The 26341-nt window shown below is 44.9% G+C and overlaps 1 protein-coding gene and 1 long non-coding RNA gene across 3 annotated transcripts; one reads left to right on the top strand and one right to left on the bottom strand.

The window, feature by feature from the left end:
- The first annotated feature begins 9287 nt into the window (after nt 1–9287).
- On the top strand, nt 9288–26284 carry LOC130540000 (uncharacterized protein C14orf132). Of its 2 annotated transcripts, XR_008954278.1 has the most exons (3): nt 9288–9643; nt 25008–25315; nt 25907–26284. XR_008954278.1 is itself a non-coding variant. In XM_057058819.1 (2 exons), the coding sequence occupies exons 1-2, from the start codon at nt 9617–9619 to the stop codon at nt 25242–25244; spliced, it is 264 nt and encodes an 87-aa protein (XP_056914799.1). In that variant the 5' UTR covers nt 9288–9616; the 3' UTR covers nt 25245–26284. The 2 variants fall into 2 exon arrangements, 1 of the variants encoding a protein (XP_056914799.1); XM_057058819.1 differs by having other exon boundaries at nt 25008–26284.
- LOC130540003 (uncharacterized) lies at nt 11898–14503 on the bottom strand. Its single transcript, XR_008954281.1, has 2 exons — nt 13310–14503; nt 11898–12566 (listed from the first exon to the last, which is right to left on the bottom strand). It is a non-coding gene; the product is annotated as an uncharacterized LOC130540003 (long non-coding RNA).
- Nucleotides 26285–26341: the final 57 nt, after the last annotated feature.

Below are 26341 nucleotides of genomic sequence, written 5' to 3'. Positions count from 1 at the left end.
AGAGATCAGGACAATCAGCAAGGAGAAAGACATGCAGAGGAAGGACAAAAGCAAAGGTGAAGGAAAGAGACATGTCACCAAACACTGCAGAGCAGGACGTATGAAGTTGGTTTTAATATATAATCCAAAAACAAAAATCCCAAGTGAAACAGGATGCAGACAGTAGGAGGGAGGTCACCGATCCAGAAGTACGGCTAGTTTGATGTGTCCTCTGTGTTTGCTACCTTCTCAGCGATTAAGTAAATCCGGCATTCCCAACAGCCGATCAATGATACAGGAATAATTTAAACATTGGGTCCCCTCCATGGGATCGTCAGAATGGACAATAACACTTGAGCTGAACTGTCGCTAAGCTTCAAATCCACTTGTAAATACACAAATGGAATACCACAAAACCTTTTGGAATCCACATGGACTTTGAAGAATCTTCCAGGCTGCAGTTGTCGGCACCGTCTCTGCTTTCCTGTTGGTGACAGATGCCGAGGAGGCCGCAGAACCGCTGGAGGTGCTGAAGCCAAGGGTCTTCTCCATTAAAAGGATGGCATTACGTTGCTGTCTTCCACTCATTAGTATTTTCCACCTTCCTCCCAACCTGCACGGGTTCAAATGCTGCAGATCCTGCCGCTCGGGGTTAAAGGGAACTGTGCAGACACACATGGAGGTGGAAACAACAGCTGGACAGGTGACTCTATGGGGAAATCTGTTAGAGAGGAAGCTTTGGAGGATAAGACCTCTGTTGATCCAGAAGCTCACATCAAACACATTTAGGTCACAGCTTGAATCCAAAGGTGTGTGTTTTGTTTTGTTTTAAAAGGAGAAGCATTAAATGCATATATTCCTGAATGACTTAATAGGAATTCCCACCCACATAAGCACATCTTGACGGGCTTTTCATATCTTTCCTTTTAAAGAATCACAACTCTAAAACGATTTCAGGTGGCAAAAATTGATGGGGATGGTTGACCCTTGTACAATTCCATGTCAAGGACACTGCACCGAGAGTGGTCATATCAGCACCTATCACATCTCACCTCTTCCAGGTGTTCAATAGACGCCTTGAGACGTAATGAAAACCCCATATATCACTCAGCACAAAGCCGTAACCTTCTGCTTCCCCCGCGCACCCTTGCAGGCAGCAATTCGGAAGTTGAAATCCAGAGAGGAGGAAGAGGAGCGGCCTTGGTAATGAGAAATCAAAGGGTAAGCAGGGGGCTGTGACAGCACAGCGGGACAGCGTGGACGCAGGTTGGCAGGTACACGTTAAAGCTGTGTGGAAACGGCCGCCCTTTACGGCGAGGGCGAGGCAGCGAGGATGGAGGAGCACTGTCCAGAACCTCATGGGTGCTTTTTGATTGACAGGCCGTGTTATAGGTCTTAAACTAGAGAGGATAAGTGTTACTCCATGGGATGAACTGGCTGTCGCTCTGGTGGACGCTGCCAGAAAAAGCCAGCATCAGGAAAAAAAAATCTATCAGTGTGTTTCTCGATAGTTAGAAACAGAACCATGAAGCTGGAACAGGCTCACTTCATTCTTTCTAGCAGAAGGTGAAGCACTTTAATGAACATGTATGCATATTTTGATCCTTTTCTTAGGTGATAACCCTGAAGAGAACAAGACAAATATACTATACTAATCCTGAGTAATATAAAAGTCTGAACTTCAGGGGATCTTCATGGAACGGCTACCTAATCGATGTGGAAGAGTTCCCTGATGACCGGGAGCCGTGTTGTCAGCTCCTGTTAGCATCCGCCAAAGCAAACAGTGCCTCGCCGAGGCATCAGGCCTGCGCCATGTACAATTTGGAGTCTTATTTAGATCTTATAAGCTCCTATGAGGTGCATTTGGGTCCTCAGCTGCAGTGATGATGACCATTCTCAGTGTTCCAGTAGGTTCCTTCTATCACAAGGAGTTCAAGGAATAGTTAAAAAACTAATCTTTGGTTACCAGTGTATATGCACATATAGAAATAGTTCAGGTGTCAGCAGGATACTGATGATAAGGACTCCTGACATCTGCAGTTTCTATGTCAGATCTTCGATAAAATGATCTTGAAGCGGTTTCATCTTCCCCACATAATCACACAAATTGATGCTAAAATGGATTTCGTGGGAAAAAAAAGAAAGGCGGACGACATTTACTGTGGGAGATTAGATCAGAGGTAGAAATGACCCATCGTCCTTGGCTGCCTGTTGATGCTCAGTGTGACCTTTAACCCGCCTCAGTAATGACACTGAATTCCACATTTCATTCCAGGCCAAGAGGGAAGCTTTTACCCATGATGTTAGCGGCCCGAGCCTTTCAGCTGTTCAGCTGGTAGAGAAAGAAGAGAGATCTAAGGTCAGTGACACCCCAAACACCTGAGCCAGCTCTGCTTCTCTGGGATGTCCAGTGTTTAATTCCTCATGCACACAAAGATCAGTCCTCCTGTCCTGCAAGCGTGTTTCAACAGTCCAGCCTGTGGACGTGAGTGCAGGTAAGGCACCTCAGCAGACGCTTGCTTCTTAAATTAATTTTGATCCACTTCCATTTGGATAGATCACCACAAAGGAACAAAGCAATCAGTGCCAAATAGTGTGCCACGAAAGACAAGAGGACACCTGAAAGTCAATTTTATTTATAGAGCTGGATGGTGCTGAGCTGAGCCTCAGGCTAAGATGAATATTCCAGGCAGAAATATCCTAAATTAATCAGGCGATCATGGAAGTCTTTTTTCTTTCTAAGCTGCAGTTGGTGAAAGCAATTGAGGAGAACCGCCAGGAAAATGACAACGTGTACCGTAAGTGAGTGTTGCTGTTCCCTCAGGGTAACGATGATCACATGCATTTAGAGTTTCACCCAATATTGATTCATGGGGAAAGAAGGTTGCGTGGAGACCTGTGTGGCGCCGGTGTGTTGTATACATTTGATGAGCCGTTCATTTATTTCCTGCCCTGGAGGAAAACTGTTCCTCGCCTTTAAGTCATTTTGAACAATTTGGTTTAGGCGGCTCGAGCAGGGAAACTTAACACCCACACAGGAATCAAGCAAAGCTATAACTCTCGTCTGTCGCTGTGTTGCTGAAGGTGGGTGGTTCCAGTTATGGGGGCAACATATATGAGTTGAAGGTAAATAATGAAGGTGTCTGTTCGCCATGAGGCAGGATGATTCTCTGTCTGCAGCTCACACGGAGAGATGTGAGGGGACGGTGCAGCATATGTCATCATGTCAACATCAAGATGTCGACAAATCTGATCCTCATTTGCACACTTTTGTTCAGGCCCTCTCTGCAAATGCTGCATGGGAAGAGGGTAAAAATGGAGACTAACACGGAACAAATGAGGTGTCTGGAACGGTAAAAGCTTTAAATTAAATGAATGAACACATTTCCATGGATGCGCTCAAAACCGCACATTAGACGGTGTAATGGAGGCAGTTTGTAGCCAGACAGTTTCTCATTGGCGTCTTTCTCTGACCTTTTTAGTTTATGTGATTTAAAGCAATTCCTGACAGCTGAAAATTCCACATTTTCAAACAAATCAAGCGTGTGTGTGGGTGAGTCTGTCACATGTTGCCCCCCCCAGCTGTCAAAGGCCATGATTATATAGCACCAGTGAGACCTTGATACTGCTGCCGCAGTAAAAGTAGCGTTTGATGCAATAAGAGCCGAAGGATGAGCAGTCAGGGGTCACATTGTGCTGCTATCTCCTCCAATCACACACACACACACACACACACACACACACACACCACACACACACACACACACACACACACACACACACACACACACACACTTGTAGAGCCACCTTTTTATGGCCCTTTCCATTCATTTTTCAGTTAACTTTAAAATCAAACCAAAACCTTACTGATTTTTACCAAATCTTAAACTTAATATTACAATGATATTAAGGAACGTAAGGATTTACTCTGCAGCTTTACTCCCCCCAACAAAGTTATCCCTTCCAAATCCCGAAGGAACCCCACATTGAAAACAAAAAGGCAAATAACAATTTTGTACCAGCACATTATCCAAAGACTACAAACATTGGACCACACTGTAAGATAAAGTTAGGTTACATAAACGCTACGGTATTCCTCTCAGGCATTGTGGATGTCGAGGATTACTTCAGGAACTCGGCGATGTAAAAGAGAGAAACTCTTTTCTTCTCATCAGTTTGAGATTGACAGTTTGGTCTTTTGATGTGACTGGTAATCTTCCCTGTGCTGGAAAGGTTGCCTCACAGCATGAAAGCGCAACAAAGCAGCCGTGGCACCCAAGGCCCTCGGCTCAAAGTGTCACCGAGCCTCATTTTCTCTCAGACAGACAGGAGCTTGCAGGATAACTGCAAGTGAATTGTTCAGCCAAATACCATAAAAATGCCGGAGCTGCATATTGAAAAGGTATTAAATGAGGCACAGACCTTTAGAGAGGGCTGAGTACTATAAAATGTTGATTTGATTCCATTCTAGTGTGGTTCAATAATTGCGCAATTTACTCTTTACCTCTTTTATTCAAACCCTGGCCTTTAAAGGGAAATTAGATTTACAGTTTCAGGAGGAAGGAGAACAGGCTGGCTATGCTGGCTAGGAAGGAGGATCATCTTTCTCTCTGGCCTCTAGTAGGATTGTTTCATTTGCTTTTATTTGTAGGAAATAAAGATTATGGCGCAGAGATTAGTTTCGATCAGAGCTCTCGTCACCAATGGGATTGCTCTAAGCCCGACTCTTCCATCATTCTCTCCTTGACCTTTTCCTGGACCTTCTTTCTGGTGCTCCTGTCAGCTGGTGTTTGCTAATTCCATCACAAGTGCCTTTTCTTGCTTCGTGTCAACCACAACGATGTCTGGTTTGCTTGAGGGCATAGCTGCCGGTCAATCTGGAGCTTCCTGTAGCCCATCTTTCCGATGTATTCACGGTCCTTTTTTTATCCTGAATTGTTGGTCTCATCTTCGTACATCACCAAGTGAGTGACTTTTCTCCAGGCAGTGCCAGTGTCTGCCTGTGTTGGTGTCTCTACATCAGTGGTGCCCATCTCCCCCTGAGGCCAGCTTGCTTTTGCAGCAGGGCTACATCTTGATGCCTCGGGTCTAATTTCCAACCACGCAGATGGCTTTTACGGATTTACCTCCTCCTCTACCGGTTTTCTTCTACTGTTGACCTCATTGCTTCAACATGATTGTTGTCACTAGTCTGTGACAGACCCAGGGCCATGCATGAGGTTTCCCTTTTCTGCCTCCTGGTTGGCCCACCACCTCAGTCTTGACCAACGTTCAGATAAACTTTACATGAGGTGACGTGACTTTACATCTGAAAATATATGCTTTTATCGCATGAGATGTTTACGAACACACCATTAAACAGCAATGGCAAAACATCAGATGAGACCAGGCATTAGGGAGATTGTTGGTATGTCAAAACTGTAAGATGAATGTGGTTTATTAGACACGGTTACAGGGATATGTATGCCATGAAGCCATTATTAGCTGTATGACTTGATTTATTCTGTGCAACGCTTCTTTCTTTATCCACTCAGTGTGTAGCTCGCTGTACCTGAGCAAACCAGGAGGTACCCAAGTTCAACCGTGTCCTTCTGTGGAAATGAAACATAATTTATGTATCTGCCCCATGACTCGGATCAACTCCAAACTTTAATGGATGCTCCCTTGGCTTATGATACCCCCCTTTCATTAATATCAGGAACATTTTTTTAAGTCCCCATACTCCAAAACAATCTGGTCTTTTAATGCATCCCACTACCCTAACCGCCACAACTAAACCCATCCCTAACCTAAAACTAATTATTGCCATTGTCCCAAAACAGTCCTATTGGAGTAGTGAGGATGAAAGATTAACATGTTGGAAGAGGTGAAAGTATTTACAATAGCAAAAATGATCCAAATGTGATGTGAATGCTGAATATCTCCCTTAATATTGCATGCACACATGTGAACAGAGAGAGAGAGAGAGAATGAGCAAAATGGTGACAGTGTGTTTAAACCACATCTGACTGGTAAATAACACTGGTTAAAATATCCAAATAGGCAATTTTGGACTGCGATATGGTTGAAATGCAGTAATTTACCTGCAGCAGATGTGCTCCAGCAGGTGCCTGAGGCAGCCTATTATGTTGCCTTTCTCCATCTGTATTGTTGGTTCATCGGAGTAAGCAGACTTGACCGAGTGGAAACCTTTAGGAAAAAAAGAAAATGGCACCTCAATGAAAGATCACCCCTGTAACACGTGAGCTGTCTGACCAGACAGAGATGGGCCGGAATACAATATGAAGTCGCAGGTGGCAAATAGGAGGAGGGAAAGCGATGTTGGGACTACATCTGTGCAGGTTACCCATGGTCAAACACACACATGAGGAATTTGAATGTATCCAGAGTATTAATTATAAATCACCTGTCTTGTTGGCTATGCATCAGTTGAGAAGAGGCAAACGAAGCAATACTGTACCTTGAGTGCACGGAAGTACGAAAGAAAAGCTTGTGCAGCACATGTGCAGTGCGAGAGCGCAGCCTTTTGTTTGTGTGTGGAAAGTGGAAGATCATGACTGCAATCATATCTCAGCCTAATAATGAACTCTTGTTTGGTTCTCTGTGTGTGTGTGTTTCTGCGGGAGGAATTGTGTGTGTGTGTGTGGTGTGTGTGTGTGTGTGGGGGGGGGGGGTGCTCTTGGGCATTTTCCCTTGTGGTGCTGTCTAAAAGAAAAAAATAAATCCCCCATTCCACGCAGGCTACGCTGCTCTTTGATTGATTATGCAGAGATTTTCCACAGCAGTAATGCAATTCATAGATTCTGACATGTGGCTGTCAGAGCCAAAACTGCACCAAAACCGAGATTAAGGGTATTTAGGATTAATAAAACATCCTGATGGATCTACAAATGCAGCCCGACATGCATTTAAGTATTCTACAGAAATTCATAAAAACCACACATGCAAAGCATGCCTATTTTGAGGAATAGGGGCCACGGTGACAGACCACATCAGTCACACCACAGGTATTCATAAACGTTGTGCAGGCTGACCCAGTAGGTGGCCTGACTTTATTCCAACTCATTACCGTCAACCTGTAATCCGGTAACCTGACAAGGCTCTCTTTGGTGCTTGTTAATGATCTGTTTCACAGGGATTAGAGCAGAGACCGGAGTCATTTTGATAACAAAGAGCCACAGGTCAGACTGCATCCTCGCATCGCTGGAATGGACGGAACGCAACAGTACACAAGCGCAGGAGTGGAAAGATGTCATGGGAGGCTATTACCCAAGAAACATGCAGACGGTAATTAGCTAACAACTTAAACAATTCGCAGATCTTCGACCGCATCATGAATCACCGAGTCTAATTTCTGGCTAATTTTGTCAAGGAAACCAGTAGAAGGTTTGCTGCCCCAATAAATCAAAGCATCAGTACAAAAATGGATTCACGCTGCTCCATTAACATAATCACAGAGTCACTAGGGGCAAATTGTTGCCCTGACTGGTTTAACAAAATATGACAGACGGAAAGGAAAGCAGAAGATTTTAGCATGAACGCCTCACAGGAGAGCCTTGTTTTTTTCCGGCTCTGACCTTAAATCGAGATTGGAGAAGTGTATCGCTTTCAGAACGCGAGAGGAAATTATTTGGATCTTTGTCATCTATTAAATATAGTGGGGGCAGCAGACAGAGAGGCTGATCTAATCTGCCCGTAAAAGCAGTCGTCATCCTCCGCCTGGCAGAGGCTCCGATTTGGTGTCAGTGTGAGGAACCTTCCCTTTATTCCGTGGTAAAACCCTGCTGACACATTTCCCTGTCTTGTGAGATTCCTGTTGACCAAAATTTGATAAATTGTACCCCTTCCGGGGTTGTCGAGGTTGCGCTTTTGTGACACAAGTACAAGAACACACGTGTGACTCAGTGACGCACTGGAACAAATGTGTGTATGGGCTCAGCCTTTCATAGCCACATTAAAGCGTATCAAGCCACTGATATTTATTACCGCGCTTCAGACGAGTTAATGAAGTCGTGGAAAGATTTCATCTCAGCGGCGGGCATGGAAAGAAATATCTGTATTATCTGTGCCAGCTCAGCAGAAAAGAAGGGGACAAGCGGAGGAAGTCGTAAACTGCTGATCGAGGAGATCTGCCTCGTCTTCTTGGGGGGGGGAAAGGTTAAATCCAACTATAAAACTACAACAGGGGGATCAAGAGCCGACGGCATGCTGGAACACATTTCTTGTGAAATGACAGAGATTGTTTTAAACGCTGTGAAATATGGGACGCGGACTAAATCGAATACAGCGCTGGAGTGGGAGCCGTCCGCAGCTACTTTATACGCATGGACACAGTTGGACTCAAGTGAGGGATGAATTTCAGCACCCCCAATAAAAGCCAGGTCGCAATAAGTGAATCACTCTTCACACTGTAAGTAGAGCTTGTTAATTGGCTCTGTGAGGAGTCTCTCCAGTGGGGAATGGCGACGCTGTTATCCTCCCAGACTGGTTATTTCAACAATGTGTCATTGGTTTTGGGTCAGGGACGCTCAGTGGCGAATCCTTGGGGTTGGGGTGGGGGACTCCGGAGCGCTTCCTGGCTTTGGTGTGCATGGATTCAATTAACCTGCCGAGATGATGCCGCCGCATTCTTTGTGTTTTATTTGCCAACGCATAAAATTCCCTTTGAAAGTGCGCTCCGCCGTTGCTCTAAAGAATCAGAGATAAGACGCAATGAATCGTATCACTTTCATACACCGCCGGCAAAATGCAAGGCTTTATAAACCTTGGAGAAAACAAAGGCAGGGCAGCTGCACCCCTATTTGTTTAGTAATAGGTGTTCAGGTCCTTGCATTACGGTGTACTTGTGTAATTAAGCCCAGTGCAATCCACTAATCCACCAGGAAAGAGGTTAATAGAGTTTATTAGGAAGTGCTCACATTATAGGAGCATTAGGATCCTTTTGTTGGTGCACATTTCAAAGAATATCAAGTTTTGACCTTGTCATTATGTGAGAGAATGCAATTATTTTTGAAAATGACATTTGCTTGGATGTGGACTGAGCACAGTCCCTGATTGATAGATTGTATTTTGCTTTTTACTGGTAGACCTTTAATATTCAGATAAAAGCAAGACTTCCATCAATGTCTATTTGTTCTGGAGATGGTAATAAATACCGCTGATGCTGATGGAACGATGTTTGCACCTTTAAAGTTGAAGAGGAGGAAGATCAAGCTGGAGCGGCACAGAGAGGGGAGAGAGGGGGGGGGAGAGAGAGGGAGAGAGAGAGGGAGAGAGAAGGGGGGGGGGTGGAGAGAATTGCACCTCCTTCGTTATATGTGACAATAATCCAGATCGGGCATCTCTCCTCTCCCTCTCTCTTCTCTCTCTCTCCGTCCTCTCACTCTCATCCCGACTCACATCACTTCATCTCTCCATCTGCCCGTGCTTCCGTTCGCTGCTCCTCTGTTACATCCATTCCTCCTCCTCGCTCTCCTCCTCCATCCTCAGCATGCTCCTTACATGAAAGACGCCAACTTGCAGGGAATTAATTAAACAGAAAAGGAGAAGAAAGCAAATGATCTGCCGAGGAATAAGAGGAGAAGCTTCACACGTTTGCATCTCCTGCTGAGTGCGTTGGCTTGACCGGAGCAGCATTATGGATCTGTCATTCATGGCTGCGCAGGTGAGACGTTTCTCCTCCTCTCTCCTTTGTCTCAACTTTAATCTGCCCGGTAAATTTATGGGCGTGGCCGAGCTACAAGTTATTTAACATGCACTGAATAATATTTGCTGCAGATTAATTTAACATGCTGCCATTGCGTTATTGTCTTTCCCAGCCTCCACTCAACTTGACAAATTAGATGTTATGTCCAAATCAACAGAGTGTTTTAAACCGCTTTAATATGAGAGTTGGATTTTGCCAACTGAGCCTCTATTTCTTCTGTTATAATAATAATAATAATAATAATAATAATAATAATAATAATAATAATAATAATAATAAAACAAGCCTCCTAATACACATTCTTGGACACTGTGAGCTGAGTGGGGGGGTGAGGGGTTGCAGTAAAAACAAAGCCAGTTATTCACTGCTGCTGTGCAAACTTTTGGGAGACTTGTAATCACTCCACTGGTGACGCTCCCCGAGGGCTTAATCTGCTGCTTCTAAAAACAGTGCGCAGCAGACGGGCTGAGCGACGCACTGAAGGAGGCTGACTGCTGGCAGCTTACTGACTGGCGGCGGAGGGCTACGTACTCTTGTGTGTGAGTGGGAGTCGTTGAATGTCACAAAGTTTTATGCTGCAGCTGCAGAGTCGGGGGCCTCACAGACAGGAAACAGCAGGTGCTTGGTCGTTCGTATAACCTGCTGCTGCTGCTGCTGCTGCTGCTGCTGCTGCTGCTGCTGCTGCTGCTGCTGCTGCTGCTGCTGCTGGGAGAGCTGAGGTGTCACTGCTGTAACTGCTATACTCTTCAAATTCTTACATCACAGAGAATTTAAACTGTTACTAGAGCTAAATAATCTTTGCAGTCCACACTGTTGTGTCTCTTAGGGGCAAACAGATGATCACACTTCAAATCCACCACTGTCTGCCCAGAGCATCCAAGTTTTTGGCATCGTCATGCCACTAACCAAAAATGTCAAAAAAAGACAGAAATAATCTTCCAGTGTGACAAAGGAGCCTTTTGATAAGAAAACAAAACCGGAAGGATCTAATAAAATCTAAAGAAACATTTGTGTGGACTGAGATACAAAGAACGTGCACCCAGCATGAGTCATACTACCCCCCCACTGATGCTGAACGGTCCACAGTAATTTAATGAGAATATGGATGAAGAAGATCCCATTGATTTAAAGATCAAAATATATAAAATAGGCCATTAAGACAAATGAGTATACCCCCCCCCCCCCCCCCCCGCAGCAGCAAACAGCTCTCTCCGACGGTTAATGGCCAATTTCTCTCATGTGCAAACGATGCCAGTGGCCCGAGTCGCTCTGCAATGATTGTTAATGGAGTCGGGTAAACATCTCTGCAGGTTCGAGAGCGGACTCCACAGTCTTCACCTGACTGCCAGCTTGGGAGAACATGCTTGCTGGTCCCTCGGCAGCAGCGGACGCTGGTCTTTATCGCTGCTCACTGAGCTCCCTCTTGCATGTGTGGCTAATTGTTGGCATTTAAATGGCTGATTTGAAACTTCGCTGGAGCGAAAGAGGCGGCACGCCGTCGTCCAGCCGGGGAGACGGAAGCAGCTGAGTGCTAATCAGAGCCCGTCCGAAAGCTCAATTCCAAAGCAAGAAATGGGATATCATTAGTTTGACGTGGGCTCAGTCCCGGCTGCACACTGCGAGGACATTTTAGCGTGCCGTGGCAGATGTGGGACCATATGAAAGGAGCCACTTCCATGTGTCGCAGACAGACTGAGACTCAGCCATTCTGGGCATTTTGCCCATCTAACGCTCGTTTCAGATGACAGATCTGCCAGAGACAGAGAGCCCCTGAAGGCTCTATCTCTCCTGTACATGGCAACCTGCTGCCCTCGCATTCTCACTTTAGCGCGTGCAAACTCCTCCAATTCCCCACGCGTGCTTCCTTTCTATTTCATTAATTGCATTTCAGAGCCATCAACCACACGAGACACACTAGGTCTTTTTCCATTCTCTCACGTCATACATTTTGTCTTCTCATGACAGGCCATCAGCTTCTCTCATCACTCAATTACTTATGCATCCAAGCCACGGCTCTGAGTCGTTTGGTCCTGACAGGGCTGTGCATCTCCTCTTCTGCCAGCAAGGACAGACGAGAGGGAACGGATGAGGATGGAGATGCGGCTGACAGCATGAACACAAACAGTTGTCTGTATTTACCCACAGCAGCAGCAGCAGCAGCTCTTGAGGGACTCGTCCGAGACAGTTGGAGGCAAATTAAAGGCAACAAGGCTACAATAATTAAAGCCGATGGCTTTAATGTGATGTTTTAAGGGAGTTAATTCATTACTGTTGGCAGCACACCCCACCCTACGCCATTTGCAAAAGGATCTTGGGGTCAAAGTTGAGGAAGGAATGAAGAGAGGCACCAGAAACTCCTGATAAGAAATGTGAGGATCCCATTTGGATTTTCCCGTTACAACCGTCTTCTGAAGCAATCCAGAGCGTCTCTGCTCTGCATACAAAAATGAAATTATGTAATCACATTATCTCATTGTGGATTCTTCATGCCAGACTTAAAACTAAAAAGCTCCTCACTCTCCATTGTGGGGGCGAATTGGAAGAATGTAATAACAGCTCCCGGGCTTGTTTATCCCCGACTTCATTTCCCCTGGTCCTTTATTTGTATTCTCAACAATCGGATTTATATTAAAGCCGATGTTTTTCAGTTGTTCACTTTTATGACCCAGTGTGTTCTAAAAAAGCCTGCGAAAGTAATCGCCTTATACCAATCAGACGACGCTGCGCGATTGAATGATCGATGACTCCAGTCGGCCTTTCCTGTCATCTATTTTCAGCGGGGAAGCAGGAAGTGAGGTCATCTCATTTTGCTGCAGTTGCACTTCGTTTAGCTTCCAGGCGAGATCTCATTGAAGATGTCACCATTGAGTTCGACCCCTTCCTGGTGACAAAAACAGACACAAAGTTTTAATTTGATAGTGATGCTTTATTATTTAGAGAGGGTTCTCACTGCGAGGGTGAAGCAGAGGTCAGGCTCTCTGTATCCCCCCGCCCCCCATCCTCCAGGTCCATCTGGGTCATGCTGGGAGATCGCAGCGAGCAGAAGTTGGAGTTAGAACAATGGAGCTCACTGCTAAGAGGTCAGTGTTGCTGAAGTTAAGACTCATTCAGAAAAAAAGTTTGCAACCTCCAATACAAATTAAGGACAGTCCCTGTCCCCACAGGTGGCTCTGCAGATCCCGGATCAGTTTCAAGCTTAAGTGAGAAAAATTATCACCCTCAGTGGGGGAAGCAGCGGCTCTGTGTTTTTGGCTTTGACATCTGTTGCTGGTGCCAAGCAGCCTTGTTGCCTAATTCAAGGTGGCCCCCCCGAGAACAGCGATTATACAAAATTAGCTGCAGCTCTACGGCACCTTAGTGAGGCGACGTGCATTGTTTATTTTAAAAGGGTGGGTGTTTTATCCGTCCTGTCTGAGGGACATCACATTTGATGGTGGTCCAAGGTGGCTCCCAGCTGAAGCCCCTCCATCACAGTCTCTAAAATCTTGCTTCCTATTAGAAGTTGATGGACACTTGCAATATTACCAGTTAGTAATCAGCACACTGTGTCAATATTGATATATAAGCTGCTTTGTTAGCTTAAAAATGACTAACAGCAGAGGCTGAATACATCTGTAATCTTACCAAGACTCCAAGTGAGGAAAACTGGTAACTGCTGACATCAGTTCCTCGGGCGCTTAGCGGGGCGTGGCGTGGCGTCCATCCCTTCGGTTCAGTCTGAGGGACAGCTGATTTTTCAAGGAGCGCCTCAGCAGTGACGGACAGCTCCGGAAAGGGCGAGGAAGCACATGACAAAAAGAATCACTCATACATGTTTAACATGAGAAGGTCAAAAGGCGCTATGACCTCACCGACATCCCGGCCGGCGTGTTTACCGAACGGTCCGGTGACACGTGGAGGAAGGATCAGCGCCTCGGTGATGGGACGAGATGTGACAGGAGCGTCTCGGTCAGGAAGTCCAGCTTTAGATTCTCTACAGCTGAAAAGACACATTAATGTGAAAGATACCAGGTTTGAACCTAAAGCAACCATCAAGCGAGTCCTGCCAGTGTGGAAATGAGAGCTCAGCAAAGGGTGCCGATCGATACCCGATAGGCTGAGACAAACACCAAACTGAGAGAAAACAACCTGCCCCCGTCGCATGCGAAACAAAACAATCACAATCAATTATTGCCAGGCAACCTGAGAATAATTAGGTTAAGTGCCGATCGATGAGAAAGGAGAGAACAACCCCCCACCCTGTCAATGTCAAATTCAGTGTTTACAACACTGTCCCAGCTTCTCGCCGTAACCACTTTTTGCATCGTCGACGGCGACGTCTGTGCACCTGAAATGATCGATTGCGTATTGAAGGAAGTCCCGGGGAGAACGAGAGGGAAACACTAATGGCCTGTGACAGAAGTATGAAGTAATAACATATTTCCCTGATAGACCTAACTGCACGATGCCAGCAGCCCCTTTGATATTCAGAAGCAATGAATTATGTATTCCCACATAAATAATCTATGTCCCCAACCCGTCCCCCCACAGTGCACGGCCCTGTTATCCCCTTGTTTCGACATGTTTCTGGATGCGGCCCTGCTATTTTGTGCCGACCGCAGACCAGGGCTCACAGACCAGCCATATTTAGCTTCAGCTCATGCGCAGAGATTTTAATATGAAAGGGGGGGACTTTTCTGGAAATTTGCGGCCGTGGACGTGGAGACGGGCAGGTGCCGATGACTCACCGTTGAAGCAGAGCTGAATTGTGGATGGAGCTTAATACCGCGGCAGCAGCACTTTATTGCCATAATTATGGAGTTTGGGTCTTGTGAGGGGGCTAGAATAACAGAATTATTTGAGTTTTTTCCTCATTTGAAGTCAATTAAAGTGGTTCCACTGGATGGTTTAGACAAGTCCTGTTAAAGAGTCCTTTTGTGGGGGTTTAGACATCATTGAAACCTATTTTTCTGTATATATTATTTATTAGCATTTAGGGAAGAGTTTATTTTCCAGCTCTGTGGTCTCAAACAATGTTCCTTGAATACCAACAACCGCTCTTCTCTTGATTTGATTTGGTTAAGTGCGCCTCGCTCCTTGAGACTGACCTTGTGTCTGTTCGTAGGAAATTGTCGGGATGCTAATGATGCTAAGCTTTTTTTTCTTTTTTAACTCGCTCTCCTTAGACAATCACGAACACAGATTCCACAGTGGGAAAATGCTGCTGCTTCCAATGTTCTAAGTGGCTCCGGCTGTATCTGTGTCTGACTGCATCCCTGCGGAACGGTGTTATCCCGGATTACGTGACTATATTCTGGTCTCATAGCCCATTGGTGTCGTCTGGCTCACTCTACAAATGCCCTTGTTCCAGTTTCCCCGTTGATGAACTCATCAAAACACAATTTACACCCCCACCCCACCCACCCTGCCCCCTGCATTAAACTGCAAAACATTCCAACCAGATGTTGATTTTTTCCCCCCGCATGATCACATTTCGAGCATCTATTTTGGTCACGCGGCGCCAAGGTCGGCTGTTCTTTTGACGCTCCGCTGAGAGCTGATTTCACTGTGACCTTTTTATTGTGGACGGATGCAGCTTTAATGACCAGATGACATATCGGGCTCTTACAGTACAGTCAGTTATATTACTTATGGAAATCATTCGGAATGCTGCTACACATGAGTGAAGTACACTAAGGTGGAGTTTTCTTAAAGCGCTGAATAATTGATGCTGCTCGCGAGCGGTCGTGGAAAAGAGAATCACAGCTACGATTCTTTTCTTTTCTCTTTGCTAGTTTGCTTTTAACCTTTGTTCACCCTGATCCTGTTGGCAGAAGAGCAACAGTTTATTTTTTATTTTATTTTTTTTTTAACCAAGCCCAGCATTTATTAATGAGTATTGAGCTTCTCTGCGTTTTGACCGGTACCAGCTGGAACTGTGGTGCAGATCACGCATCTGTTTGGGTTTACAGCTACTCTGTAGGCATCACACAGCCTCCACAGCATTGCCACTGTGTAGAATTATCCTTAACCTGCCACCACCTAAAAAATGGAAAAAAAAAACTGCTATAGCAGCGGAGGCTAACGATCTTTGCACACACCGTAATTGATTAGTTTAATTCCTGCCTCCTGACGTTGATTTATATGATATCTATTTATAGATGGCCGAGTGCAAGTGTATATTGAATCTATTCTAGGTTTGCAAATGAATAACTGGTATATATGGTGGTTCTTTTGTGGATATGAACCATAAATATAAGCGTGCTTGAAGGGAATCACAGACAGGGAGCAAACACAACCACTGCCGGGCTGTTAGTCTGACAGTGTTACAGTACTTGAAAAGGTTGTAACTAGGCCAACATGGCACTGGCGTGACAGGCTCATCACTCCCCCACCTCCACCCACGCCACCCCCACCTCCACCATCTCCTACAGGAGAATCACAAAGACAGAAAGCACTGATGCTAACCTGAAGACGAGCACCAGAAACCCGGGCAGCGGCACACAGATTTTCATTCTAGTTGATACGCTGAAGGCAGTTTTCCCACCACAGAAAAAAAAAATTACAGTTAATTACAGCCCCACTTGTTATGCAAAACCAGCTTTTGTATAAGTGAGAAACCTTTCTGGCTCCATCAGGACTGGTAGGATGGAAGCTGGAGGTGGCAGGTTGAGTTTAAAGACGTATAATCACATATAGCGAGAAAGAATCCTATTTTTTTTTTCCTAAGAAAGACTTAAGCTTTATTACCATGGCAACAACAAGGGGAAATCAACTGCACTTGCGCTTGGATGTCTTCGTGCATGCGGGGAAATCAAGTCTTCCACTCACAAAACACAGTCTAAACACAAAGTTTCCACTTTGTGTTTTAGACCCTTTTAGCCAAGAACACAACATGCTGTCAAAATGGGTTTGACAGCATGTTGTGGGGCTTGGGAACGTACGCAGGAGGGGTAATTAATCACATTTTTGTATGAGATTGACACTTTGTGGCGACGGCAAAGACATGATTACACAGGAGAGGGAAGGAGCAGGGGAAGTATAATTGAAAGGAGGCTTTTAGAAGCAAAATCCAGAAGAAAAACAGCAGCCAGGGGGACTCGGAGGAATTCAGTGGTGATTTATGTTGGACCGAAAGAGCAGTTGTTCAATAGGATCTACAACACTGGCTACAACACCCTGAAACTGGTCAAAGGAGAAACCTATTCTGTCACAACAACCTGTAACAGTTAGACACACCTCAAAAAACCTTGCATCAGGCCGCTGCGTGTGCACACGGAGGCCATCAGGACGTATGCCTGATATGCATGTTTCATGCTTGCAACACCGAGGCAAATTTGCTCCATCTGGCTCTGTCATTTTAAAATAACTTCTGCTACCATTCAGTCCAATTTCTCAGTGGAGTTATCCTACAGGATGACACAGGCTAGCCCGCCCGCGTCTGCCACGGGTTATAAATGTTAATATGAATATATCATGTGGCGTGAGATGATGCAGAAGACCTTTAGCTGTAGAATGTGCCATTACCGTGTTAATACAGAAGAAAGGTGCAGATATATGGACACACAGATTATACAAGAGGTTAAAAAGTGTTAAACACTCTGTGCAGGCTGTATAAGCTATAGAGTTTCAGCTAACATGAGGAACCCTAGTTTGGAAGCACAAATCTGGATGTGCCAACATGCAAATGTGGCAGTTGAAGCTCCTCCAAGCAGCCTGGTTTTCATTTATTTTTTTAAAATTGAGTTTATGTTTCTGGCTTGGTGGCTGAAATCATTGTATCATGATAAAATGTTTCCAGACGCGCTCTGCCCGCAGCACCATCTGACCGTTCACTCCGACCAGCTGGTCAGCTCCGGGAAAGGGTTAGCAACTTGTCCTCGGGGCCGCTCTTGGCTAATGTCAGAGGGAAAAAGAGATCCGTCAAAAGTCAAAAGCTGTTGTGCCCATGTCTTCACGGAGGCCCGTCATCAAGCTGTTGCTGTCGCCGGAGCAAAACGGGGGGAAGATGACTGTCCATTTACACGGACGCTCGGAGGTCAATGACTTACAGTTAGTTGGTCAGTGTTTCCCAATTGCTGACCTTTTAATGTCGAGGATTATTTTTTCCGCCATTCAAAAGCTAAATCCAGTGAAAGGGAACAAGTACATTTCCTCCATTCTGATCTTTTCATGCTTGCGTTTTGAGGAACTGACATTTGCCTTTGTGGGACAGAGGAGCGACTCTGCAGCTCTGAAACCGTTGCAGCCTTGGGAGCTGGAAAGAATGATGTCTGAGGCCGTTGATGACAAGGTTAGAGCAGACAGAGCTAAATTAATAAAAGCGGGGGTGCATTGAGAGCCTCATAACCGGAGGAATGACATGGTGGCTGGGCTGGGTGTGCTGACCTCCTGAGGGGGTGAGGTGATTGTCTTAATGCCCGCTCTCGACTCAGTTCATGCCCTCAGGTCTGCATCATTCAGTTCAAGTTTTCCACTGCAACTTAAATTTCTCTGCATTGGTTGTGAGTGTGCACGCTTGGACACAGCAGCACCTGGACATGGACAATGATCCACAACTTTCACAGCTTTACAGGAGGACAAATGTCCATTTTCTTATCATTAACTCACTTTGTTTTCCTAAATTGTAAGTTATGACAATACAACAAATGAAGACCAAAACTTTACAGCAATCATTTTTTTCAAAGCAAATAACCCCCTTTTATTACATTACCTTCCTTTAAACGATGGTGAATTAAAGTTGATAGTTGGACATTCGGGGATGATGTTTAATACTCACACTGAAGATTCAGGTTGGTACTGACGCTTCAGCAGCAACACTCCACAGAGAGGATTTTGTCCATGAAACATGAAGGAGGCAAAGTGTGACTTCTCTGGGCGCCCTTTAAATGAAATTGTCCGCAATGCAAAATAAATGAGCAGACAGCTTGATATATTTTGACATGTGTGCACAGAGCCCAATGTGCCCCCCCCCCCCCCCCCCTTCCAACCAGCGTCGCATATTTAGAGATTCAAATTGGTCTTTTTTGGTTTCAAGTACGTCAAACATCTGATTTCAAGACCCCGTAAATAATGTATGGAGTTAGAATTGATGATCTTGGATGATAAAATAATCTCTAAGACAGGTTATTCACATATTAATACATGTTTCTGTGTAAAACATTATTCTAAAAAGCCCGAGTAAATAATTTAAAGCACTCCGAAAAAGAAAAAAAAATATCACAGAAGTGAAATGATCTGCATCTAATTTGCAACTGAAACCATTCTTGTAGTGTTTTGGGGGCTTTTTAAATGTTTGGTATTTAAATTTAGCAGAATCTCGGGGCTGAATGCACCGGGGCAAGTTTATACCCCAAAGTCCAGCCAGATAGTTGAATTCAAAACGCCGAATGTGTCATTGATGAATAAAGCATGAGCAGAAATTCATCCCGCTGGCTTTCACCACCAGCGCCATCATGAAAGAGGAATATAGAATATTAAAAAATGGCAGGGGTCACTGTTTAATGTCTATAAAGTCTCTAGCTTAGCTCTTTTTGTGGTGCGATCACCAGGAAGATCAGTGTTTCTTTAAACTTCTTTGTTAGTTGTTAGTTTCAGGAACATTTTCATCACTTCTTCCCTGAGTGAGCATCAGTTTCTAAATGCAAACATACTTTATCTCCTTCTTTTCTCATATTTCTTCAAGAGCCTGCCATGACCCAAGTGATTTTATGTCCCAACAGCTTTATTCACCAGCAGATAATTTACACAAACATCACCGTGAGGTGCACAAAACCATAAATGAGGTGCGTTTATCGGTCACATCACACAGGGTGTTGAGCCACCATCACTTTGCTCCTTACTGTAAGCAGCTGAGTGGCAAGATTTATACAGGAGTGCTGCCGGCTGACTGAGATAAGGAAATCAATGAAGCAGCAGCTGTAAATCTGCGCAGCTTGTCGGAGGCAGACCTGAAACCGTAGGTCCTTTTGTGGGTGAACAAGCGTTTGTAAATCTCTGCTGCAGATTTATGGCATGATGGCTTGTGTATGTGCTTCAGATAAAATCTATTGTTAGCCTGGATGGAGCAGCTACTCTTATCTCCATGCTGCTCCCCTCAGATGCTGCCTGCTGTAATTTCCTGTTATTTATTTGTCTGGCCTGTGGCGCGTCGTGTCGCACAAGCAGCGGGTTATAGATAACACCCACTCCCAAAACACTGACATTTATTGCAGCTCCTCCGGGAGAGCCGAAGTGTGGCGCACAGCTGGAACAGAGGTCGGAAGAAAACCCAGGAAGTGTTGGATGTAACAGGGATCTGATCCAGAACAAGCTGGTAACGGGGCTCCTGAGGTGTGACTTCCTGTGCTAACCCCGCCCCCTTTTACTCACAAAGAGATGGACTCAATATCCTGCAGTTTGGTTGTCAAAATGTTTTAGATGAACAAACCAAACAACGATTCTTCGTTGGTGCTTTTGGGTTTCTTCAACATTGTCTCAGTTTAGTCAACAAAACTTATATTCACATTTTACAGCATTTTGCTGTTTGGTCACTTTTCAACAGTGAAAGTGAAACCAAGGGATGAATACTTGGCACCAGTATATTTGCAGTAAATTGTGGATAATCTTCCATCTGGATCGATGGTAGTGCTGCGCGTGTAAACGAGCGTTTTCATCCCGACCGCGCAGCAGCCCACACCTGTGGCGGCAGCGATTGGATTTTGAGGCAGCGAGCAGACCAACGAGCTCGTCAGCACAACAGCATCTGTGTGCAATTATGTCCGTGTGCATTAGGTAGCTGCTGGTTCAGCTTCTGTAGTGCACCTCTCAGGGCGCTCTGGGGGAGAAGCACAGGTGCGAACGGCTTCTTCCATCTCGCTCCAGGTTCTGGACCTTGGTGCTGGTCATGCAGGCGTTATGTCCTTTCCTGGAAAAAACGAGCAGCGTGTTATAAAAGAGGAATCTTACATATGTAGCGTAACACCTATCTATTCACCTTTTCTGAGTAGTTGCATAGTTTAATCATTTTGCAGCACTGATGTTGCCACACAAAAGGGTCCGATTTAGATTTGCATACACACACATAATTAAATAGTAATTACATAATGCAGTGTTCTCTGTAATGCGTGTGTGACTCAGAGCTCGTTGTTAGGGGAGGGGAGCTCACACCTGTCCAAACAGAGGCGTACCTGAAACACCAGAGACTGTTGTGACAGTTTGAAGCCAACGGCTTTGTTTTCATTGATGGGTCATGTGATATCGAGCGTAAAGCCCATTCCTCAAACAGCAGCCGTCCGCCTCCCCACTCGCCATCCTCTCGCATACGGCTGCAAAGTTCCCTCCTCCAGACGGACACGCTTATCGATCAGCTCGGTGAATGACCTTTTTATTATCCCCTGGAGAACAGAACTGACTTTTTCTTTCTGCTTTCAGGTATGCGTTGCCTTTGCTGTCGTCAGAAGAGTTTTTCGGGGTTTGGTTGTTGCTTTTCGAGGAGTCCTTTCTGGGAGTGACATCCCACGGGAAGCAATTATGGTTCACGATGGCTGTGATCACCCATGTTGGGTGGAACAGCTCTGGGAACAGCTTTGACTAATAAATCGAAGCCTTTTGGAGTGGAGCAGGTGGAGAGCATACAATGAACAGGGCTTCACTGCACCACCACACAGAGTCTTTCAGCATCTCAAATAGGTTTTTTAAGGATTTCAAACTCTACATTTCAAGTTTGTGACTTTGAACATGGAATCTGGAGCTTATTTAGTGCTGCTCAAAGAACTAACAGAAATCCACCTGAAAAATTTAGTGGTTACAGGCCTGTCGAGTAAACCAATGTCCTGTTTAGTTTGAATAATCCACAGCCTCACTCTGAACAACTTCTTTTATTCAGACCAGCCTACTTTCCACCCTGCACAACCCCTTCCTGTCCTCTCTCAAACGACTGTTTGCAACGCTGTCCTCCAAGGAAAAAGAAAATCAGAAAAAAATTGCTATAAATTATTCAATTTCCATGTAGGAACACATTACTTTTGCACAGCCTTCGCATTAAAAACCTGTCAATCAAAGCTGCTCAGGAGGAGAACGTCATCATCCTTCCTGGTCAGTGGCTACAACAGATCATTTACATTACGGAGAGCGTCACTACCTCCTCAGGGCGTGCTGGGCTGAGATGTACACAGACTGGGATAACTGTTGTGTTATTGCGAATGGCAGGAAAGGGATTGTGGGTACTTTCCTGTGCTGTAGGGTGGTATGAGGTTTTAAACGGTATTCTTTAAAGTTATGCAGAGATATATGCATTATGTTATGGCTTATATGCAGGTTGCTGCACTATGTATGTTGTTACATTTGGGGTCTTTTTTAAATTCTTGTCTTGTCAAATTACCTTTTCATGCAAATTGCTGTAAGGAAGTCCAGATGAATTATGCTCAGCTCCAAAATTTGGCCAACCTGGTTGATCGATATGTCAGAGAGATATTCTGGCTGAGGAACTAAATGATATGACTCCTGATTCAAGGACGTCTTCATGAGTAAGCTATTTTTCTTTTTCCGCCTCATCACTGCGATGCCATTGGACATGTAGGAATGCAGCGTTTGTTGACATTGTCAGTTGTGCTTCAACGTGAAATAAATTTGCTTGAATTTGTGTACATTTGGGCTAAATGAGGATTTTGGTTAGTTCAGTCAGACCAATGAGGTTCTAGCTGGTCACGATGAGGCTGAACCAGAAAAGTCAACGGTCCAGCTCAAAGCAAAGTACCTGACTCCTGAAATCCCTCACTTTGCTTTATAGCATTTGGTGCAAGTACAGGAAGGGGTGGGAGGGTGAAATGCATTAGAAAATATAAACTCTGGAGACAGCATCATAAAGTGTGAACCTCTGTACCTGTAGGTTTAATCTAAAGTTTCAGGGAACTATCTTATAAGTCTGGGTAATGCGATCACCTCCCCCTTCACCACGTTGCCAGGGGATATTTGTGTTCAGGACACTCAATTCTAACACGTTTACCAGAAAGCTTTTTGTCTGGGATGTGGTATTTATCCACTCCTCCACTTTAGTGCGGGAGAGATGAATGCGTGTGACTTCTAGGAAACTATGGAGTGGAATAGAAGTGATTAATCCACATATGTCAGCAGACATGGCTTCTGCAGAAGCATTGCTTAAGGCTGACCTTCTCTGACCACTTAAGTGCTCGCTTGTGTTCGGATGCTCCTTCCCCGCTTCTCTGTTTCACTCTGTTCCATTAGTGCCCGTCCACAGGGGAGCTGTGGGCTTGGCTGAGTGGAGCAAGTGTCTTCATGTCTGTAGTATCATCGTCCTTCCAGGCTAAAGATACTTCAGACATGCAACTGCAACACCTGCCTGCGTGCTGCAGACACGTTGGGTCATCCTCTTGGCCCAAAATAGGGAAACGGTGCAATTAAATATTTAGATTTGGGCTCAGCTTGAATATTTCCACACATGTTCCCAGCAGAGACTACTTTTTATTCAGCCAGCTTCTCCATTTATGCTAACAGCTTACTTCCGCAGACAATGAGTCACTTATACATAAAATATAATTATAAAGAATGCAGACAGAGTTGAGAGCTTCTGTTATCATCTAACCGAATGTTAGATTAAGATGGAATGCATGATAGGATTCTCAGCTTTGGGTTGTCAGCAGATCGCGGCGTTGTGGTTTAAAATTAGCATGTCAATCGAGGCCAAGATGCTACAGAGTGAAAGCCCTGCAACCTGAAGTGATAAGTCCTGGCTGCACCCTCAGCTCCTCCTCAGCTCATTCCCCAGCCTCACGCTGTCCCATCATTATCACATCAGAAACCCAGCAGGAGATAATTATTGTTGAAATATTACAAATGTTTTTATATCTGTAGGGGAAGCGAGCACAATTCTGATCAAATCATGGTTCTGTGTTTGATTCCACCCAGGGCCTTTTACCAAGTTCCCTTCATGTCCAAAACAAGCAACATGGAAAAGGCTCATATAACAAGGACCCTCATGCTGCTGATAGACCGGGTACAGGAGAAGGGAAAATGGGGGACCAGCTATAATAAGTCTTCCCTGGAACTCAAAACTGCTGTTGGGAATCGCAGATAATATCTGGAAACCAACCTTGTAACATGTTATGTAAGCGTTGTAGTTGGAATGAATGGGGGGGGGGGATACATTGAGATCCAGGTTGCTGGACTTCATGCATGCCTGTCTGCCCTCATCATGCTCATGTGAACAGCGGGCGCTCCACAGGATGTGTCATGTCATTATTCACCACCAGGGGCCAATGAATACAGAGCAGCACAATGCTTTCAAAACAGACTTTTCCCCCGTGCGAGGGAAGACCACAAGTGTTGTGTGTCCGTGTGTGTGTACGTGTGCGTGCGCCAGCGTGTCCGTGACATGTCTTTGTGCATTAGCCCATGTTTATGTGAAGCGGGGGGGGGGGGGGGGGGGTTATAAACAGGAGTGCGAGGCAGTGAAGGTGAGCAAATGAGCAAGCAAAAGCGAATTTCTGTGTATGCTTGAAACCAACAACATCCCTCCGAGGTATTTTTAGCGTTGTTTTTCGACATCTTCTGCGGGGCCTGTTTCTCATCCAGAGCAATATATGCTCCTCTCATGCACTTCCAAATTATATATACATACATCGCCATGGAGATGCACATTTGATGTACTAAAGCAAGCACGCGCACTACAGCGTTCAGTTGATTCCACCTTCACGGGACCTGGATTTCCCTAGTAATAAGTCACATGTCAAATATCCATTCTATGTTTATCAAGATGCGCCACACACACATACACACACATACATACACATATATCCCACTTGCTTTCTATGGTTTCCAGCTTCTTATTAATGATTTCATGCTGCATTTACTCTCGACTAATATGAACAAATCTTGTGCGCCACAGTCATGGCATCATTCTTCTTGAGGACTCGACTCACTGTACATGACTGTAAGGCAGCCTTGAATTAGCTTCTTTTATTACAAAAAACACTGTTAACCAGTTGGGAAAAATCTTACCCTGAGGTTTTTTTTTTGGACTATTAACAAAGTTAGACTTTGGTATTTGATGGTAGCTAGCCTTAAGACTTTCGGTCGCCTCAGCTGGTTTTGGCGGATCCAAGAGCATCAGCGTCATTAAAAGCATTGACGGCATTTTGTGGTTCACGACTTCGCACCATCCTGTCAAGAAGAGTTGTAAAAATTATGTTTATTGTTTACAAAGGGATCTGCAGTGGCCTGAAATGCTACTCTGCAGACATGGGTCTGATAACAGAATCACATGTGCTGGATGAGCATAAATCCATATTTTGTTGGAATTCTAACTAGTGAGTACTATCTAATTATCTAAATCGTTACTTCTCAGATCCCCATGATGACGGGGGCCTTCATGGACTCCTCCCCCAACGACGACTACAGCGGCGAGCATTCGCTCTTCAACTCCTCGGCCAGCGTCCACGCCGTCACCTCAGCGGCCTCCGCCCAGGGCCAGCAGGACGAGTCGCAGTCCATGTCCAGCGACGCCATCTGGCTCTGGATTGCCATCGTCGCCACTGTCGGGAACATAGTGGTCGTGGGCGTGGTCTATGCCTTCACTTTCTGATGAACCCGAGCAGCAACACACACACGTATCGACTCACACATCCTGCTTTTTCTGTGTCGTTGGACCCCCAGGTCAGGACACGATTTGTGAGACACATCGTCTCTCTGCATCTTTATCTCTTTCTCTTGGCTCTCATTTTGGGCTTGCAGACATTGTAATGCTACACACATAGACTATATTTACTGCTATATTTATACATAATAAGATATATATCTATAACAGGGGAACAGGGACTGCAGAGTTTGACAGAGTAGTTTGTGTACGACATCTCCTTAGTTTGAAACAGATACATCGAAGCGCTCACGAGTGAGAATTGAAGGAAGCTTTTTTTTCTATTTAAGTTTGTTTCCGTGTTTCCCCTCAGACAACACCTACAATTTGTAATGCGGAGATGGAAATAGAGATTCAGGTCAGGCCGTGCCGACTTCAGCATCACCCAGCTAAGCAATTTGGGATGGTGCCGTTTAATTATGTAGCTGAACAGGGACACCGAATTTTAAAACATCAAAAGTACTGGGATGCTGTTCGCATCAGGTCCTCCCAAACACCACAGCAAAGATGAATTATAATGGAATGAAAAAAGGCTGATGACTTAAATGAAGACACTTCATCTGCATATCTAATGACAATAAACTATTAGTAATTTGGATTATCCTTTACAGGTTTCTGCCCCACCCAGCGGACAAAGAGAGGAAGAAAAATGTGAAATGAGAGTCCTCTTTTCCGCTAACTCATATTTATTCAGGGATTTGAGCCCAATAATATTACAAATCTGTCTTGTTAACACGTTCAATGTTCAAATGTTCATGCACAGGGGATTACAATATTACTGTTTTACGTGTACCGTGCTCATGTAAAGAGAGATCCAGATAAATAATAGTCTAGTTGCTGTTATTCTTAATATAATGTACAGTACAGAAGGACTTTTCAAGGTCTGTTATTTTTAATAAATGGTCGATGTAGAAAATGTATACTTGTTGTAAACCACACACGATGCTCCTTTTGTAAAGACATGCTATTAAAATTTGTGTATTAATGGGTTTTGTGTCCACGTGTTGACAAATGAGCCATCTTTAGCCCCACATGCGCTGACCTAG

Source organism: Takifugu flavidus, chromosome 16, assembly GCF_003711565.1.
Source record: "Takifugu flavidus isolate HTHZ2018 chromosome 16, ASM371156v2, whole genome shotgun sequence".
Classification (NCBI taxonomy): Eukaryota; Metazoa; Chordata; class Actinopteri; order Tetraodontiformes; family Tetraodontidae; genus Takifugu; species Takifugu flavidus.
The sequence above is the reverse complement of the archived record's forward strand: the minus strand, read 5'-3'. Positions and strand labels throughout refer to the sequence as shown.